The sequence below is a fragment of the Pyrgilauda ruficollis genome, unplaced genomic scaffold, assembly GCF_017590135.1.
Source record: "Pyrgilauda ruficollis isolate IOZ18807 unplaced genomic scaffold, ASM1759013v1 scaffold137, whole genome shotgun sequence".
Taxonomy (NCBI): Eukaryota; Metazoa; Chordata; class Aves; order Passeriformes; family Passeridae; genus Pyrgilauda; species Pyrgilauda ruficollis.
Window position 1 is genome coordinate 1,125,609 of NW_024512210.1, and position 20,536 is coordinate 1,146,144.

The 20,536-nt window shown below is 40.0% G+C and overlaps 1 protein-coding gene across 1 annotated transcript in view; it reads left to right on the top strand.

The window, feature by feature from the left end:
* Nucleotides 1-355: 355 nt before the first annotated feature.
* The window catches only part of RECK (reversion inducing cysteine rich protein with kazal motifs), a 48,125-nt gene continuing 27,944 nt past the window's right edge, over nucleotides 356-20,536 (top strand). Inside the window, exons 1-6 of the mRNA XM_041459518.1 lie at nucleotides 356-508; nucleotides 2,745-2,803; nucleotides 6,744-6,818; nucleotides 8,793-8,829; nucleotides 15,854-15,939; nucleotides 17,603-17,650. Coding sequence (XP_041315452.1) covers nucleotides 430-508; nucleotides 2,745-2,803; nucleotides 6,744-6,818; nucleotides 8,793-8,829; nucleotides 15,854-15,939; nucleotides 17,603-17,650 — 384 coding nt within the window. The 5' untranslated portion in view covers nucleotides 356-429. The remainder of the gene's footprint in view (nucleotides 509-2,744; nucleotides 2,804-6,743; nucleotides 6,819-8,792; nucleotides 8,830-15,853; nucleotides 15,940-17,602; nucleotides 17,651-20,536) is intronic.

Consider the following 20,536-nt stretch of genomic DNA (forward strand, 5'->3'; position numbering starts at 1 on the left):
AGGCTATGGGATGCCTGCGGTCCTAGCAGCACGGAACGGGCGCTCGCGGTCAGCCCGGTGGCGGGCCGAGGAGGAGAAGAAGGAGAAGGAGAAGGAGAAAGGAGAAAGGAGAAAGGAGAAAGGAGAAAGGAGAAAGGAGAAAGGAGAAAGGAGAAAGGAGAAAGGAGAGGGGGCCAACACGCCCCCCCGGCGCTCGGCTCCCTCTGGAATGTCCGCGGCGGCCGGGCGGGGGCGGGGCCTGGCGGGGCGCCGCAGCCAATGGGGCGGGGCCTGGGGGGGCTCAGCCAATGGGCGCGACGGGCGGCGGCACGGGGCTGGCGGGAGGGGGCGCTGCCGGCGGCAGATTCCGCCCGCCCGTCCGTCCGTCCGTCCGTCCGTGCGGCGGCCGGGGGGCGCGGGGCGGGGTCGGCGCGGGTTCGAGACCCGGCCATGGCGGCGGCGGCCGCTCGGTGGCCCTGGGCCCTGCTGTGCCTGGCGGCGGCCCCGCTGTTGTGCCCCGCGGCGGCCGGTGAGTAGCGACCGCGAGGGAGGGAGGGGGGGAGGCGGCGCCGCGGGTCCCGCTCTACAACATGGCGCAGGGGCGGTGTTGCCCGCAGGGATGCGGCGCCGCGGGACTCTCCTGTCCGGCCGCTGTCGGGGCGGGATGAGGGAGACAGGGAAGAGGGGGGACGCCGCGCCGCACCAGCTCCGCGCCCGGGAAGCGGCAGCGGCGCCGTCCCGGTGCCGGTCCGGGCTGGTGCCTGCGCCGGCTCCCCGGGGACGGAGGGCGCCTGCCGGAATCGCTGCGGCCAGGACCGGAGCAGGGGAGAGGTGCTTCCATAGCCTACACAGCGGCCGGATCTCCGGCATCCCTCCGGGCAGCGTGACGGGCATGGACCTCGTCGTCTGCCCCAGCGAGTTCCGTGCCTCGGGGCCGGGATGTGTGCCTTGGGCTGTCTGCGGATGCAGACATCCCTCCGCTGCCTGCGGAGGAATTCCCAGGATTGTGGCTTGAAATGGTCCAGATGGGCAAAACCAGATGCCTGGGTTGCCATATGGAGTCTCAGAACAGGCTGTGTGTTCCAGGGCCCCTATACCTTATTTTCAGTAGAAGACTAGTATCGAACAAGGTATCGGGTATTTTAAAAAGTGAGTGCAAGACGTTTAATGAAGAGAAGGATAGCGGTAAAATAGCTCCCCACATTGCAGATGTCTTGGCAATGTGTGCTTGCCGCCCAGAATTCCAGTCATGTCCAGGTTTCCCAGAGGATGGATGGATGCTCCATTCCTGGATATGTTCAAACCAGGCTGTATGGGGCTCTAAGAAGTTTGGTCTAGTGGAACGACTTGGAGCTAGCTGATCTTTAAGGTCTCTTCCAACCCAAACCATGCTAGGAATCTGTGTGTCTGTAACTTCCTGACAGGACCACAAAAGAGTGGTGGAAAAAGAAGGCAGCTTAAGACAGATACTGGAAAACACCTTTTAATGCATAGATGACGTTGCTGTCATAGGAGTGGAAACTACAAAACATGTAATACTTTAAAGCTGAAGACTGCAGTCACTAAGGCGTTTATGGGCAGTTCATTGTTGTTCTGTAGTTTTGGTTTCTAGTGAGTCTTAGTTCTGGGAGGGAGACAGCAAAAAGCTAGTGGAATGAAATGTGATGTACTCTGGCCCAGCTTTCCATTGATAAACCTACGGATACTGCAAGGATTTAATGCCCAAGTTCCTTCTTGATGGTTCAGTCAAAATCTGTTATTTTACTGTTTGGTATGGTGTTGTGAAAAAGACTTTTTTTGTTGTTGTACCAGTGTGATACATAGTTCAGATGCATCTCAGCAGAAATCTGTAATCATTAAAGATGTGGGTGGAGGTAAATGTTTTGAAGGACACCTCTGTTCTCTAAAACACTGGTCCAAAAACAGGAAAGTGAGGATGAAAATGGATATTAAAGCACTGTTCAATTCATTTTATATTTGCCAAGCTTAACTATGAATGAACAAAATGTTTGAATGGTAGAGGGTACAAAGCACAGCAGAGTATAATGCTAAAAATGCTGCTTTAAGCTTCAGTCTTTTGTGACTTCTCAGTGGTTCAGTTGTTTTTTTGGGGTTTTTTAAACTCTTGATGTGTTCATATCTGTGTTTGCTCTATGACTTCCATCCAGTCTTAGTCATTCATCACTAATGAAACAATCTACGGTTTTGTTCCAAGGTTTTTAGAACAGAATTCAATGAACAGCTTTGTGAAAAGAGACCCCTGGTCTGACTTCCTTTACCACCTGTTCTTAACTTTTCAGATTCTTGAGATTATTCAATTTACAAAGGCACATAATCTCTCTACAGAGATTTTCGACTGTTTTTTGTTTACTTTTTCATATTTATTATTTTTTAAGTTTTCCCTGAGTTAATAAATTGAATTGTCTCATGAAGAAATTTGCCATGTGCCAAGCTAGTAGTGCAACTTTAGTAGCAGAAATATGACTAGAGGCAGAAAGGGAGTGAGATCTCATTTTGGTGACAGGGGGTGTTCAGGGGTAACTGTGAAACTTCTTGTAAGGATCTTCAGCATTTTCAGAACAAAACATTTTTTGCCTTTTGGGAAGGAGCATTTCTCACAGTCATTGTGTTTGTGTTTGATATTGTCCTGATAGAACATCAAGATTGTCCTGATAGAACATCAAGTGTGTACTTGTGTTCAGAAGTGATGGTTAAGTGTTTAATATCTTTTAAATATCTTTTTCCCTCTCCCTGCTTTTCCATAGGCTTGTCTTGTTGTTACCATGCAAAGGACAATTTAATGTGCCGTGATGTCTGTGAACAGGTAAGCTTGTTTTAAATTTAATTCCGTCAGAGTTGAAATTGTGCCTTTAGACAGTGATGTAGCAACATTAAGTTTGTAAGTTAATGATCCTCTGTCTGGAGTGTATGTGTGAATTGTGAGATGTAATGGTATCAAAATGAGAACTTGGAAATTTTAGAACCATAGTCCTTTTTCCTTTTGTAGTAAAAAATAGGTTCTGCTGAAATTGCGGAGAAATAGAAATATCAAACTGAGGCCACAATTTGGTCAAAAAGTGATAAGCACATTGGGAAATTAGAGGTCTGAAGGTATTTTACAGAGTTTATGAATCTTACGTGTTTCTAAGTTGTGGGGAGTTCAAACTGAAGAACAAGATGCTGGTATTATTCTCTCTTCCTTCAGGTTCTTATTTGTCCACTAAGCATCTTGTTATGATGTATGGTTTTGTGAATGCAGCAAAAATCTACTTACTCACTTTACTTACTCACATAATGCTTTGTTTCATAATGTTTGTTCTGAATTCAAGCTTGAAAAGTATTTTTCTGTAACTTAAATTTAGATTTGTACCTGTGGGTAGTAATTAATACAGCTTTGTGTGTGTGTAGTTACATTTATTCATCTACGTAAGAATTTTACATCAGTAAAACTTACATCAATGTAGACACAATTTTTAAAGTTGTGTTCTTAGATCATACCTGCCCTCTTTTCTTGTTCTCATTGCTCATTTTGGGGCTTTATATTTTTCTCTGATTGTACTAACAAAACTTTCACTTTAAATTGCACTTTTCCTTCCCTGATAAATCTAGAGAATACAACCAAATCTTCCTTCAGCTTTCATATTGTTCGGCCAAACAAGGAAAAATTTTACAGTCTCTTTGCATAAGATAATCTCTCAATTCCTATAATAATTCTTGCAGCCCTTCCAGCATAAGTTTATCTCTTTTAATACACATAAGCAAAACTATACATGGCATTATAAAAAAAAGTGTAGCACTCAGTCTTAACAATTGTGTTCGAACTTGGATATAAGAGAAAGATATCCATTCCAGTATATTAAAAAAAAAATTGTTGAATTTAGTAGCTGCATTGATATGGCATTTGGAATCATCTGTCCATTTCTTTCTTGTGTTTCATTGGTTTGAAGTTTCCAGCTTATCATGTGGATTCCTGTTGGCTCTTCATGAAAGGCCTTCAGCTTTTTACTGTCAAATTCCATCCCAGTTCTGCTATACTGGTTCTAATTATTACATTGTTTTCTGTGGGTTTTGTAAGACACACTGATCTGGCCTCATCTGGATGATCTCTCTCCACTCAGATAATCAGCATATCCAGAATCTTAGTAGTGAGAGGTCTAGAAAAAGTTTAAAGCAGGACTGGTGCCCCACAAAGTATGCTATGAGGAGCTGACTTAGCTACCTCACATCAGGCTAGTGGCATCATTTTCTGTGTGATCCTTTGATGTGGTGCAACAGGCTGACTGAAGGAGCTGTCTGCTGTTATTTTACTGGTTTTCATCTTCTGTAACTTTACTATTTTGTGCAGCTGACAGGAGGAGGAAGTTTCATGGCCTGTCTTTGGATATGCACTTGCAGGTTAGATTTGGGGCCTTAGAACAGATGAGGGGGAGCGATTTGTTGAGGAGCCATCTATTGTCTAAACAATACCACCAGGAGGAACACTCCCTTCTGCAGGGCATGGAGGCACTCACCTGCAGAGAAGGCTTTCTGGCTAAGGTCATTTGGCTTTCAGGGACTCAGATCTAGGATGTTGCAGGAATCACAAGGTTTTTTTGACTCTCAGACTGTTATCCATTGTCTGCACATCTGTATGGATGCTGGCGATAGTATTGAGGGAGGCCTTGCCTGGGAGCCCAGGGACTAGGATGAAAGGCACAGGACACCCAGTGATGTTGCCCTGGATCCTGCCAGTTAAGGAAGAAGGCTTGATTAAGGGTAAGGAATTCTACTAACCAGTAAATCAGCTACTGTGAGACTTTTGAAAAAGAGAATGTGGATTACAGGTTTGTTTGTCAACTAACATGGTTCAAACACCTAATTATTTTGCACTACTAATAAGTATTACTCCATTCTTAGCTTTAGTATCCTCTCCTTTTCATGATTATTTGATTAGGCATGTCAGATACTGTAGCAAGTAATAAACAGGCCTCTCTTTCTTCAATTGACTTTTTTTCCCTAATCTTATTTCTGAGAAGTCTCATTGTGGTAAGTTTCCTGGCAACATTCATTGTGCACCATTCCAGAGGACTCTATCCATACCCTTCTCCAAGCTGAAGGACTGTCTGTCGCTGCTCCCAGGAAAACACCTTAATGTTCTGAGAATCAGATTCAGATAAACAGAGAAGTTATGAACAAGCTTTGGTTCAGAAAAGATATGGTATAGAGAGTGTAGAAACAGGGAAGTGTTCTACAAGAAGGATTTAGACCTTTTGCCAAGGCAAGTACAGTTATGCAGGGAAAGACAAAGCTCAGATGGAATTGAGACTTGTAGAGGAAGTCAAGGGCAACAAGACGTTTTATGGCTGTAGTTAAAGGCTGAAGAAAGAAAAATGTAAAGCTGTTGCTGAAGGCAGCATGTGATTTAGTGTCAGTAAATCATTCCTGGCCAACCTGGTTTGATGATAAGGCTGGATTTCTGGATGAGGGGAAAGGCGTGGATGTCATTTGTGTTGTCTGTAGCAAATTTTTAAACACTAATTCCCTCAATGTTTTTGTATCCATTTTAGGATCATATGTGTTTGAGGAATGGACAATTAGATGAGTAAAAAACCAGTTGTAAAATCAGGCTCAGAGATAGAGGTTAGTGGGTCCTACTTTGCCTGTAGGCTAATAAGTGGAATATCAAAGGGGTTTCCCCTGGCATCTCTCCTGTTTAGCATCTTTGTTAACAACCTGGATGAGGCAACTCTCATTGAGTTTTCAGGCCATGTGAAGCTGAAAGGAAGTGTTGATAATGGTATGTCATCCAGAGGGACCTGCACAGATAGAAAGAATAAGCAGATGGACACCATGGTCTGGTCTCATAGTTTACCCTTCTTTGAGCATGAGATTGAAATAAATGATCTTCTGAGATCCCTTCCAACCTTAATTATTTTATTATCCTATGACCTCAGAAGAGTCAAAATATTAATGCAGTTCTTTTTTTGCTCTCGTTTCTGAAACAAATGCTGTTGTTCTCTTGATTTTCTTTCAATAAGTTTATCATGTTAGGATAGAACTGATAGTTTCTCATGTTAGAGTAGACCAAATTTAGACTAGAACTGTGATGTACTTTGGCTTCTGAAATTCATCTGTTTCAGTTATATAATTTCCAGTTTCATATCACATATTAATAGGTCTGTTTCCATTCCTCTTATTGACCAGTTTCTTGCTTTAATTTATGAGTAAAACTTTATTAGATTACTAAAACAACAACATCCTCAGTTGTATTCCATCCAGTCTAGCAAGCTCCTGGGTTTTCAGTTTCCATGTGGGCACTATGCCTTCCCTGTTAGTTTTGATTGTCTCTTTAACTAGTCTTTGTTTTGTTCTACCTTTTTCTACAGAAGTTGTATGTTTCAGAGCTTTTTTGAAGTTTAATTGCTTAAGGTCATGTAACATGTAGAGAAGGTTAATTAAAAAAATAGAGTTGTATAACGTGCAGCAGAAATTCTCTTGCTAACATTGCCCTTCCACATTCAGTAGAAACTTTTTGATTGAAATGTTTGAGGAGGAAATTCTCATTCTCTTCTAAATACAAAAAAATTGCATCTCTGTAAAAAGTGAAACATATTTGACAAACTACAAATATGTAAAAAGATATCTTAAATTTGAATTCTGTTTATACTGTTAGGCAAAGTTGTCAAAGAGTAGATATTAGAGAAACTAAAAACAGTAAAATCAATTGAAAAAAGTATTGATGTGCACAACATTCTCTGTTTTAAGGTGTGTTTTGTTTCTAACAGATTTTGTCTTCTAAGAGTGACTCCCGTTTGAAGCACTTACTGCAGCGAGCACCTGAGTATTGTCCAGAATCAATGGTAAGGCTAGCTAGAAAAGCTCTTCAAAGCTCTATTTTATAGCATGTATAAGCTATAAAATGCAACAAAAATCTTACCTATATTGTAAAAACTTGTGCTGTGTGATTGTCACTTGGATGTTAATGGTAGCAACTTAAATTAGATCTTACCATTCCAACATGTGAATGGCACAAAGCCATGAGGCCTTGGGCTAAGACAAGAAGGCCCTGATAGCTGCACCAAATTGTTGATGGCCTTATCTGAGAAACTGAAGTAATGCTTTTATTGGATAAATAAGGTTATGGTTTCCTGAAAGTTCTGTAGTGCCACTTTAGTTTAACTAAAACAAGAGTGTAATCCACTCCCTCTTCTAAGGAAGATCTAATCAGGGAATAGATAAGTATGATCATTCAGATGGTAAATTTTAGAGTCTTATCTCTTGGCACCCTTTTGCAGTCAGAAAAGCCTGCTTTCTTCTGGTAATTTCTGTCACTTCTGAACAGTATCAATACTGTTTGCAGCAAGCCTAAAACATATGCTCAGCTCAAGTGAGCAATGACTAAGAGTAGTAAATCTGGGAATAGCATTTAATTAGCAACTTCACAAGATTTTGTTCACTTATAGATCCTTTCCTTTCCTTCAGTTTTTTGTTTCTGTGGGTCAATAGCTCTAAGGTCTCAGAAGGTTCTAGACAGTTCCTGGTATAGGTAAAACCTGTCATGAAAGCCTATTGAAGTGATGAATAGCATTTGGTTTGGTACTGGTTTTCTTTATCTTTCATTCCCAGATAAGTAGAATCTTATCTGTATAGTAGAGAAGTGCTTCTGATAAGACAGGATTAGAGATTATCTGAAAGGGGGAAAACGACACGATGATTTTTATAACTCCCAATTATTATCTTTATAAGTGACAAGTCAGCTGTCCAGTGTGGATCTTCAATTAACATCACTGAACTGGTAATATCTTGATACATAAAATAGTTAACCGTTCAATTCAATACCTTATTTGCTGTTCTCAGATATCTTTTGTATTGTTGGACAGGTGTTCTGGTGCCATTTCACTGATGAGCAGATGGGTTTAGATTTAATCAGATGGTCAATATTCTTGAGCACTGGTTACAGACATTGTGTTGTGTGTATTCCTTCAAGCAACATAATAGGGTATTCCTTGGTATTAATTTAAAACGTAACTGTCAACACAAGAGGTGATTTTTTTTCTTTGAATCATAGATGCATTGAATCATTTAGGTTGGAAAAGACCCTAAAGGTCATTAAGCCCAACCATTAACCTCCTCATGAAATAAAGGAAGGCAACTGAATCAAAGGGGTGGAACTTGCAGAAGTAGCAGCTCTTTACCATCTTCATTTGATCTTGCTTTGGCTCTTGACTGGGTAGAAAACCTCCACAGATACAGAGGAGGACAGTGTTAGATCATTAAATACAGATCCATTGCAACTTTGAAAAGTCATCAGTTCCTGTGATGAGAGATGGATGGATGGATGGATGTGTCACTGTGTGACAGTATGGTTTCCTGTGTCAGTGTGATTGAAACACTTATTTTAAAATTTGTCTTCTGTGTGGTTATGTGTGTTTAGGGTATTTTTAAGCTGGTGGGAAGGAATGCTAGGGCAGTAAGCTTCTCCACAGGTCTTAGTCCTAGACAAATCTTGTTCTTTGTTTAAGTTGCAGTTTAGTTCTGTGAACATGGATGGAGAGAGTTGACTAGCTTGTGTATTTCAGATAACTACATTATGTTCTGCACCTGCAAAAATGCTGCTTTTGATTCCATAGTCTGTGCATAGCAGCCCTCTCATGGAAGGAAGTGGTACTCAGCTTCTATCATAGCACTTCTTTAAAATATGTTTAAATATAAGAATTCTTCCAATCAGATATTTAAAACACAGTGAAAAAATGCTGACATTGCTGGTTTGAGTCTGCTGTAAACTCTCTTATTCTGTAGACTTGCTTTTGCTTAATTGCATTTTTACTTTTCAGAGAGAAGTGTGGGGTTGTATAAATTCTTCTTTGCCAGGTAAGAAATACCAGTTGACTATTGAATCATGTTGTTTTTCACTCTCTGTATGTTTTAATATTGTGTATACCACCCCCACCTATCGATTTCGTGATAATTTAACTTCTATTGTGCATCTAATATAAACTGTGTGTTGTTAAGTTTCCTTTAGTATATCATGAGTTACCTGTGCATTTTATTAATAGTTTTATTTTACTAGTTAAAAAATATATTTAATATGTTTGTGTAATTAAACATGTTCTTCTGTGATAAATCAGGGAAATATCAGCATTTCTTTCTTTTCACGATTTTTTTGATTTTTAAAATTTTGTTACACCTTAACCTGATCTACAAAATGGTTGATAACTATGACTTTACTCTAGATGCAGCATAATTTAAACAAAAACTGAGTAACACAGGGAGACAGTAAGAATTAGGCAATCAATTTAAGTGCAGGGGCTCAGATTATGAACCAAACTGCTTGGTACAAGTGGATTTAGAAAGTGTGACAGATTGAAGCTGGCCACATGCCAGTTCACCTGTGAGAAATCATTTATTCATTTTCCTCTGCTGTAGTTAAGCAGGGGCGGGGAAGAAAACTCATGGGGTGAGATAAGGAGTTTAGAAGAAAACAATGTAGGGGCAAAGCAGGCACTAAACTTTAAAAGGTATAAAGAAAAAAAAATATTAATAGAATTAAAAGAAGATAATGAGAACTAAAATAAACCTTTAGAGCACCTTTCCCCCCACCCCAGCCTTTTTTCCTTCCCACCAACAGTGGAGGGATTTTTAGTCAGTTTGCCACTTTTTAAGATCTTTCTTCAGTTGACTCAGGGAGAGGAGTCTCTTTTGCTGTGCCATGGGGTCTTTCCTATGGGAAACAGTTCTCGGTGAACTTTTCCAAAGTGGTTTTAATTTTCACGGCTAATAGTCCGCCTGGAACCTGCTTGCAACGTGAAGTCCCTCCCACGGCTTGCAGGCTTCCCACTACTGCTTTTTGTGGGCCATTTAGTTTATGTGGTGCAGTTTTTAAGGATGAGCTGTTCTAGAGTATAAAAGCAAGGTCCTCTTCCTCTGTCTCTGAAAGCAAGGTCTCTCTGTTCAAGCCTCTCACCAGATCACAGCTTTTCAGCATCCACATGCTCCAGCATGAGGGCATTTTTCTCATGGGCTGAGGGTGAGTGGTGCATCCCCCCCATGCACTTCATGAATCACAGGGAAACAGTTTGTTGTATTATAGTCCCCACCACGGCTTGCAGAAGAATCTCAGCTCTGACACTTGGAGCATGTCCTCCTCTCCCTCCTTCCTTTGCAGCGACCTTAGTGTCTCCATGTTCTTCTTCTTTTCCTTGTTCCTTGTTCCTGACTCAGGAGAGAATTTGTGTTCATAGGTTTGTTTGTTGCCAACTTCCTTCAATTGAAACAGTTTCTATAGAGTTCTGCAGTGCTGAAAAGTTGATTTTGTCCAGGCTTTGCATCAGGGAATCGCTTGCTGTGCCCCTCGCTGTTGGTCACATAGTCCAGGCCCTGCAGGTGCTCATGTCACCGGGATGCCCCCCCAGGAGGAGAATCCCTGCAGCCAGGACAGGGCCCAGCCCTGCCAGGAAGGGGCTCGGCCACAGCACCAGCCACCTCTTCAAGGGCAGAAAGAGAGCTTCCCATGGTTTCTTCTTTCTTAAATGTGTTGTCATAAAGGCATTACTAGCTTCTCTAATTGACTTAGCAGTGTGCCAGTTCTCAGAGCCAGCCAGCCATTGGTTGTGCCAGGCATGGAGGAAGCTGCTACCTGCTCCTCACAGAGAATTGCTTCCGTGGCTAGCTCTTTCCCTCTTCACCAAAAGACAATTAATGCAAATCCAGCATAGAAAGTTAAAGCATAAATCACAACATAGGGCTATAATGTTAAAAGGAGAGAAAAAAAATAGATGAAATCAGGCTTAACTAGTCCATTGTATCATGTGTAATTTCCAAAAGACTTGAAATTACAAAATTAAAATGCTTTGAAATTAAAATACTATATTTGGAAAAGTGGGAGTGCGGGAAGAGTAGGTTGTAACAGTTTTACGGAATCTGCTCAGACTTCCCCCTCCTTCCTGTCCCCACAGCAGGCCTCAGAGGCAAGCTGTTGATTCCAGTGCTTGTAAACAGACTTTCTATCTTCTTGGTTAGAAACCTGTGTGCAGTTACCAGACTTCCATTCTGTTGGAGTCACAGAGACACAGCAGGAAAGCTCCCACAGCAGGTGTGCTGTGAGGGACAGGTACAGGAAGATGAGAAGCAGAAGTTGCCCTTTATGGGGGAGTGTTAACTGGATTGCATGGAGCTCTGCCTGGAATGGCCGATGAGCCAGCTGAGAACAGCCTGTGGGCGCTGGAGGGCATTGTACAGAGAGCCCGACACGGGTGATGATGTGGGTGTCTGCTGCACACTGCCTCATCAGGCTGAAGTAGTAAATGAGGCCTTCTTTGTACAGCTGGAAGAAGTCTTGTGTTCACAGGCCTGGTGTTTATGGGCAGCTTTAATCACCCTGATACCTTTTGAAGAGAAAGCACATGAGGGCACAGGCGGTCTACTTGGAAGAATCCCATGGGCCGTGGAACTGGAGAAAAGGAGGGTCCAAGAGAGTTGCTTGACTTCAAAGGATCACCTTATCCAAGCTCCAGTTAATGCACGGTGGGATTAGAAAAGCCAGAGCCTATCAGGAGTTGATCCTGGTGAATAATGTGATTGGCAGCCAGAAAGCTTCTTGAGCTACATCAGCAGAAAAGGAAGACTGAGGAAAATGAGAGCCTGCTGCTGAATGAGGCAGGAAACCTGGTGACAAATGACACTAAATAGCCTGTGGTCTTCTTTGCCTCAGTCTTTACTGGTAAGATGAACCTGGAGAAGTGTAAAGTCCAGGGCAAGGAAGACTTGTGTTTGATGGAGGAGGATAGAGAGGGGATAATGAGGACTTTGAAGAAGAAGGGAAGAAAGCAAGTTCATTCCTGCCTCTAGAAAGGGCAGGGAGGACCTGAGGAACTCTAGGCTTGGACAGTTTGATCTCAAACCCTCAGAAGGCAACAGAGCAGACCTTCCTGCAATCAATTTCCAGACACATCAAGAACTCTAGTATAGATACTCTATAGTCAGCATGGATATATGAAGGGGAAACAGTGCTTAACCAACCTGATACACCTCTATGCTGAGATGACTGCCTGTTTAGATGAGGGGAAAGCAGTGCATGTTATTTGTCTCAGCTTCAGTAAGGATTTTGTCACTATTTTTTATGACTTGCTTATAGACAAACTGATGAAGTGTGAGTTGGATAAGTGAGCAGTGGAGGTGAAGTGAAAACTGGCCAAATTGCTGTGCCAGAAGGTTTGATCAGCATCACAGAGTGCAGCTGTAGGCCAGTGTCCTGAGGGTCTAGTCCTATTTGACATCTTCATTAATGATGGGACAGAGTTTACCCTCAGTGTATTTGCCAGTGATGCAAAAGTGAAAGGAGAGGTTGCTAGACCAGGTGGTTGTGTTGCCATTCACAGGGATGTTGATTAACCAAAGGAATAGGGAGACAGGAACCTCATGAAATTACAGAAAAGGAAATGCAAAGTCCTGCACCTGACGAAGGCCCCATGCTCCACAGCATGCAGGAGGCGTGGTAGAAAGGTATCTGGGAATCCTGGTGACCAGCAAGTGGAACATGATCCAGCAGTGTGCCCTTGTAACAAAGAAGACCAAGCATCCAGACTGCATCAGTGAAAATACTGCCAGCAGATCAAGGGAGCTGATCCTTCCCCTTCGCTCAGCATTGGTGAGACCACATCAGAGATACTGTGTCCAGTTCTGAGCATTTTGGACAAGAAAATCATGAACACTCTGGAGCAAGTTCAGCAAAGGGCCACTGTAAAGAGATTAAGGAGCTGGAACATATATGAGGGCAGGCTGGGGGTTTGTGTTAGGCAAATAGATGATTTGTTATGGCTCAGGAATCTGTATGGTACAGATGAATGTGATGAATTACCATAACTGTGGGCTCCAGTCAATTAATTGTGCACTGAAGGTGTATTTTCATCTAGAAATGCACATAACTACCTTGATGACAAAATTAATTTACAAGTTACTGTATTAAGATTGAAGTTCAATGTTTCTTGAGAGTCAGTTTATTCACAAGCTTGTCTGCTGGCTGGATATAACCTAGAAGAGAGGGCCACTTGCCAAGAAAACATTAACAACAGCTGAAAATTATCAGCCTTCTTAATTTGGTGTGTATTTGTAGCTTGTTTCATTCTTTTATCACCATTAAGTTTAGTTCCAGTACGTCTGAAACCACAGGCCCTGTATTGCACAAAATACGGATGCCTGATTGCTCAGTGGTGAGTGCTCATTGGTGACACTGCTCCTGAAGCTGTCCAGCTGTATTTACTGTGTGTTTCTCCTGGATACAGCTAGTTATCGCAGCAGAGATTTTTGGCAATCTTTTTTCATATCGCACATGATGATGTTTCTTTGATTTTTTTAATAGATTGCTTATGCCTCACATTATCAATCCTACTAATAAATATTCTACCAAACATTACTGTTCTGATTGAAAGGAATCCCCACACAGGAATTTATGCAGAAATGACTGATATGTTATTTTATGCCTAAAACAGAGCACAGTGAGTGGTCGATTTGGCCATTAACTGTACATATGTAGGAAAACCTAAATTCCAGATTCCTGAACACTGATTGCAAGCTACTGATGGGTGCACTAGAACGATCTTTTTGACACTGTCAAAAAGGTGCTTAACCTCAAAAAAAGGAATTCTGCACCCCAATTGTGGCAGTGAAAGGTGAGCTGTACTTAGTTGTTGGTGACCTTCACAGATGCTTTGAACTAGTGTGAATTGGAATGCTGAGGCAATGCTCTGAATAGATGTCAAGAGGATTTTGGGAGTCTCTGGAAAGACCTATGGAGCATTGGCCTGCAGAGGGTCTGAACCATTGAGATGGTCAAGCTGACAGAATACAGGCTACAGCTAGAAGCTGTAGTGCACCTTTGCCCCTCTACTCCCTCCACGTGCTGAGCAATGCTGCTACCTTACTTGTGTCAGGCATTAAGCTTTTAATTTGTGTTTTAGTAACTTTTATGCATATTTTAATTTCCACAGGGAATGTGTTAATTTTGCTTTGTGCAGATTTTGCTCCTCCTTTATAAATTTGCCATAAGCACATTTTCTTAATTTACCCATTGGAATGTCATGAAAGACAGATGCTGGCAAGACTTTCTATGCCACCTGTGTTTGTAAAGCTGATCAAGTGTGTTTAAAAGGCAATTTTCTTCATTATAAATACCAGTTGGCCATTGTTTTCCTTTGATTGCAATTATTTTTTATTACTTTTTCCAACACTTTTTTCCTAGTGTTTTTGTAGCATTTAAATTTAAGATCTTACACCTAGCTCTTTCACTTCTCTTTTTTAAAGCTGGATGTCATGGTTTGACCCGGAAGTAAGGTTTTGGGAAGTGGACATCCCATGTGGCTCTTCTAAATAGGCATTTAAGGCGTTAAATAGGCATTAAAATGCTCTTAAGCCACGGGGCTTAAGAGCATTTTTTAAAATTAAGTTGTTGATACTTCTGCTCTCTGCTTTTTTATTTTTACGTAAAGAATATAATTTATATATGTAAGAAAGTACTGCTTTATTTTTTGAATATGTAACAAAAATGAGTGGTTCATTTGAGTTAAATAATTTTACCTCCTGTCCTAAGAAAAAGAATGTAACAAGTTAGTCACAGCTGCTGGGCAGCTGCATACATCAAACCTTCCCTTCATTTCTGTCTTTAAGGTTACATGAGAAATAGATACAGGAATGCATTCTTTTATTTTATTTCTGGTGTTTGGAAAACATTAGAAAATCTGCATTTATTATTAAATTAAGAAGATGAAGCAACTTATGGCAGCAATTTGCTTCTTACCATATTTCTATGTGACCTTGTGGTAAGAAATTATGATCATGCAAAGAGTGAAATAAATGGATTAAGAGAGACAGGGAGATGGCAAACTTCTATTGGCAATAGTTCTGGCTATGGAACCGTGTTGCTGGGAAGGTAAATGACAGAGGAAGTGTTGTGGATTAACCCCACTAGGCTACTCATTACCACAGCGTTTGCTCCTTCTCCCATCAGTGGGAGAGAGGAGAATCAGAGGGCAGCAGTGAGATAACCCATGGGTTGTGATAAAGACAGTTTCTAATTTTAAAATGGAAGGAAAAACAAGAAAGAAAGGAGGAAAAAACCCAAACCCAAGAAAAACAAGTGAAGCAAAAAGAAAATAATTGCTTACCACCAACCAGTCCCCAGGCAGGGGCAGCCCCTGCCATCCTCAACTTTTATGGCATGGTGCCATGTGGAATGGAATGGGGTCAGCTGTCCTGTCAGTGTCCCCTCCTGACCTCTTGTGCACTGCCAGCCTATTTGTGAGTCCCTATGGAAAACAGAAAAGGCCTGGATGCTGCCTGTATTTGCAGTAACTAAAACATCTCTGTGTTATCAACACTGTTTTAGTCAGAAGTCCAAAACATAGCCCCATGCCAGCTCAGCTGAAGAAATTTAACTCCATCCAGACCAAAAATACCAGGAAATTTGGAGAAAGAACACAGAAGATTTTCTGCATTGGCAAAGTTGGTAGAGACGTGTGCTACTGAAACGAACAACAGGGTCTATCTGTAAGAGATGATGCTGTAATGAGATTTTTTTCCTGATGTTTTTTGTTGTCTTATATTTCAGATTAGATAGATTATCAAAATCTAATATTTCCATTGAACATATAAATCAGTTTACATAAAGCATCTTTATCCTCAGCGTGTGGAAGGTACTTCATTAATTGCTAGTTTCAGCATTTATGAAAATACAGACTTGTGGTTTTTGCTTGAAGTTAGTCTGGAATTCCAATAAAATGTAATCTGTACATAGGCTTCTTGAATGAGAACAGGATTAACCAATCTGAACAATAGAGGGAAGGGAAAATGATGGCATAGTTTCTCTTTCTACTCTAATAAGTCTGTCATCTTATTTCCCAAGGAGTTTTGAAGAAGTCTGATGGGTGGGTTGGTTTAGGCTGCTGTGAGCTGGCTATTGCTGTGGAGTGTCGGCAAGCATGTAAGCAGGTAAGGCTTTCACCCTACTGACTGACTTCAGGCTGATTCTGCAGCTCTCTTTGGTTACGCTAAGCTTAATTCTGACTTCTTGTCACAGTCTCTACATAAAACTTGTTACTTTAAAATAATGTTGAGTGAAAGGCAACACGTGGCTGATCCTAAGCTCTTTTTTTTGTAGTGTCATGTTTAGTGATACAGCATTGTGGTTATAGCCCCAAACAGATTTTTGTGCCTCTTCAAAGAGGTTTTTGTTCAGATGGAAGAAAAGGGGTTTTTTTGGTGTTAATAGATCCAGTGCTTTTGTCAAGTAACAGTTTTGAGCATAATTTGTAAATTTAGTATTGACCTTTTTATTAAAAATATATGAAGTATTAAGTGATTTTTTTCCCCCTAAATATGTGTTTGTGGCTTTAAAAACATCTTCAAAATCTAGGAGCATATTTGTGTTTATCATCATCCTTGTAATTCATTTGTGGAGCACAGATGTACTTAATATTCATATTTGTGAATGTCGCCTGTGTAGTCTTAATCTTGACCAAGCAGACTACTGCAAACTGCTGTCATAACAAAAAAAAAAATTCTACTTTCACCCAAAACACAGGGTTTAACTATGTGGCAAGAGATGAGCAGTGAGTACAGAGTAGTGTGGGAGAGAGATGAGGAGTGAGTAAACAAACAGGATACTTTTGATCTTCAGAAAAGATGTGTGTTTATTCTCAAATGCATTTTTAAGCCATGTTCAGATATTAATGCTTAAGTATCTCCAGACCTGATCAAGACATTTCTGTTTATTGCAGTCTTAATAAATACTATTCATTTAATCATATGATTGTTACATCATATCTCATTGTTATCTAAATCAGATGTTGTATTGTTTAATTGCAGACTGTTGTTTCAAAATCTTAGTTATATTTTGTACTTTAGCAGACACTGGTTAAAACATTTCTGGTTTTTTTTTTCATTTATACTAAAACATAAATACCTGCCAAATACTAGGGATAATGGGAAATATTTGGATTTTAACTTTGATCCTTGAAACTTGAGGGGATTTTGGAGTCATTTTGAAGGCAGTGATACAATAGGTCCAAGGACAGACTTTACCTTAGTGTTTTAAATTATTGGAGGGGGAAGTGACATGTTAGTAGTTACTATAGTTTTGAATATCACATGAAAAAGGAGGACAAGATTTTGTATAGAACAAAGGGATCTGCAGTTTGCAGGGAGAATTTCTGCAACTCAGTTTGACAATAGGAACCTTAGAAATGAACATACAAGAGGGAGGAGGGTGAAAAGCAACACACAAGTGGTAAATCAGCAGAGAAAATGGGGAGATCTTTATGCTCAAGCTCTTCCATTTCTTAAATGCTTCCTGTGTTCTGCAATCTGCCAAACCTTTCACAAAACCTAAGTTGCTTTTGTGTGCTTCTGCTATCAACTAACTTGGTGCAGACATATGAGGGTTTTTGTTTTCATTAAATGTCATATTAACAAGTCATGGTGTCTGCTTTTTTTTCTTAAAGCTTTACATGGATTCTTTAGGTTCTTAAAGGAACATTTTAACAGATCATGAATCCATTGTTATTGCAGTTAATTTAAAAGTAGAATGGTCTTTATTTTGCAACATGATTTTATCATTTTCTACTACAAATGGAGCAATTTTTCTGTCTTTCAGGCTTCTGCAAAAAATGACATTTTAAAGGTCTGCAGGAAGGAATACGAGGTATGTTTTTATGTGTCTGTATATATGTGGGAAAAAAAATCAACTTTTATATCAATCATTTTATAAGTCCTGTAAAAATATCCTGTAGAAGAGGGAAAGTTCAGTCTTTATAGAGCTGTGTTTCTGAATGTGCTTATTTTCATATGACTGTAAATTATCTCTCTACAGTTTTTATAAAAGTATAATCACATTCTGTAAAAAAGTTTTGGATTGTTTAGACTTGTATATATCTTAATTTAAATGAAAAATTCCAACTGTCAAATTGGATTCCCAAAAAGTTTATTTCATAGGAGTTTTGATCAAAGTCACCATTCTTTGTGATCATTCAGTTTTTCAGAAACCTTTCAGCTTGGACAGTGAGAGTCAGCTTAAAAGTGACCTAATGAAATAAACTCAGGAAAGAGCAGCCTTAAGTATCCTATCTGAACATAAATAATTTCAAGTGTATAATTTTTTTGTATCATCACTGAAACTGTTGATGCTTGCAGTTATTTTTACTGTTCTGCTCATAAAATTAATCATCAGGATATCTTCAGAAATCTGCCTTTACCTATGTTCTTTTTAATACAGTGTGTGGAAATGCTATTCTGCAAGGACTGCTTTTCTTTTGATCTTCATCTTAATTAAAAGCCAGATTCCTCCCACCCCCTTTCATCTAATTTCCTTCCGCCCTCAGTTAGGTAGTCCTGCTAGCATCAGTTCTGCTCATAATCAACAGTTTGGGATATCAGACAATATTCCATTCTTTTGATTTGGGCAGAAGTGGAGCAGTTTTCCTGTTTTTTCCAGGAAGTATTGAATTATTTTTTTGAAATTTATTTTCCCTTTTGTCCTTTTATCTAAACAATCTACAGAGTATTTTCCTAGACTCTGCACTGTGGAAGTTAGCATGGGTTGAAGTTGCCATAGCTTGTTCTCTTAAAAATGCATTTTCATTTTAAGTAGTTCTGTCTCCTTTCATGCTATAATATACTATCAGCATCTGCAAGCTTCTCCTCTATTATGCTGGTCTGTTTCCTTCTTTTTTTCTGGATTTCTGCATTGCTGTAGGAGGTTGGCCAGTATGGGTTGAAGGAGAACGGGAGAGGAAAGGTAAGAGAAAAAAGAATGACTTCAAAATGGTCATAGTCATCTTATTTACTTTTCCAGTTTTTATCTGGAATTTTGAAAACTGGACATCTCACTCTTAATCAGATGTGGTCTTGCTGCTATTGTACAGAAAACCTTAATGCTTGCTATCTGTACAAGACTAAAAGAAAAGTCGAAGGAGAAAGATTCTGATTAGGAAAGAAGGAAAGAAGTTTTTTGAGGAGGACTAGGTGCAGTAGATACAAATAGTATCAGGGACAGAAATTAAGTATCTGATGTGCTAGATCTTCAGTTATGATAGAAATTTGTATGACAATGATTTGTCCTATGTATCCAGGCTTATGGGTGCTCATGGAAAAAAATACTTAAAATACTCTTAATAGGCTTATTGGTTGAATTAAATTCAAGTCATACCTAAGATTGAAGATTCCAAATACAACTTTTGGAGGGAACCTGCAGTTTCCCGCACCCTGTCATTATTTCTCTTTTTTTTTAAAAAAAAACTTTGTTCTTACCACTTTGGTGTATGAGTCCTGCTCCCTCTGTAGTCTGTGAGTAGCTTCTGTGTCCTGTACTGTACTTTGCATTCTGTGGAGTTGGCTGGGGAAGCACTGAACTGGGGAAGGAATGGCTACTTCAAACTGAGAAAGGTGACATGAGATCACAAATAGCACATGAATCACATAAATACGATGTCATACATGCTGTGTTTGGATTTGCATTTAAGAATTCATACTTCGCTACAAATGAGGATCCAGTTAGAAAAGTAGTTTGCAGTATGGATCATAATGCTTGGTAATCAGCTCTCAGGTCTGTTGCTGAGGTATTTTAATAATGAAGTACATGACATAAAAGTAAAAACTATATGAATTAAGGATGTAAAATATAATTCCCTATTTTTTAAACACTCTCATAGCTTACCAGTCTTCTTAACTTACTTAGCTTACCCACATAAGGATTTCCCAGAGAATTTTCACAAGCTGCTTAGAATAGTCTGAAGTGTGCATAGTACACCTCTGTAATCTTTTGAGATTCAAGAGGCAGCTTTGTGAGTTACCCTTCAGCCTCCCACTAAGTTAATGAGGGTGAAGAAGGAGGTAAATCTTCAGGGGGAGGGCAGAGGGTTCAGAGCAGTGAAAAAAGCCAAACTCCATGCAGGAAGTGTCACCAAGTTTGAAGTCACTAAGTGGAGTCTCAGGTGGTGCAGCAGCAGAATCACTTCAGCATTGATGTGCCAGCCTTTGACAAGATTAATCGAAGATGCTTTTTCTGCTGATCATACATTTCTGCATTACTTTTACTGTAAATATTTATGGTTATTTTAATGTGGAGATTTTGCACATTTTAGAAAAGTATTGTGTTGGAATAAGGTATTCATTTTTTATCAGTGCTTTGAAGATGGCATGTCCTGAAACAATTTTTATTTTCAAGTAGCACTGCATACAGAAATGAGTAAATTTTACACAGGTTGCCCAGTATTTTTGAGTGTTACCAAAAGGTATTTTATTTGCCTTCTTCTGAAGGTTTTAGTCTAATAATCCTTTTTTCCATCTTCCGCTTCTCAGATACTTATTTTGTCGTCTTCATTTTTCCTCTAGTTCTGTGCACCTCAGTTCTTTTATCTTTCACTACTTCTTCCAGCTTTCTGCTATCCTGTTCATCTTCCTCTAAAAAAAAGGTAGGTAATAGTCAAAGGAAGAAGAAAAAAGAAGTGGAGAGTGTATGGATTGTATGTAGGATTATCTGATTTTTGAAGTTTTAAAACTTTTATGTAAAGTGGGGGTTCATTTTTTTAAA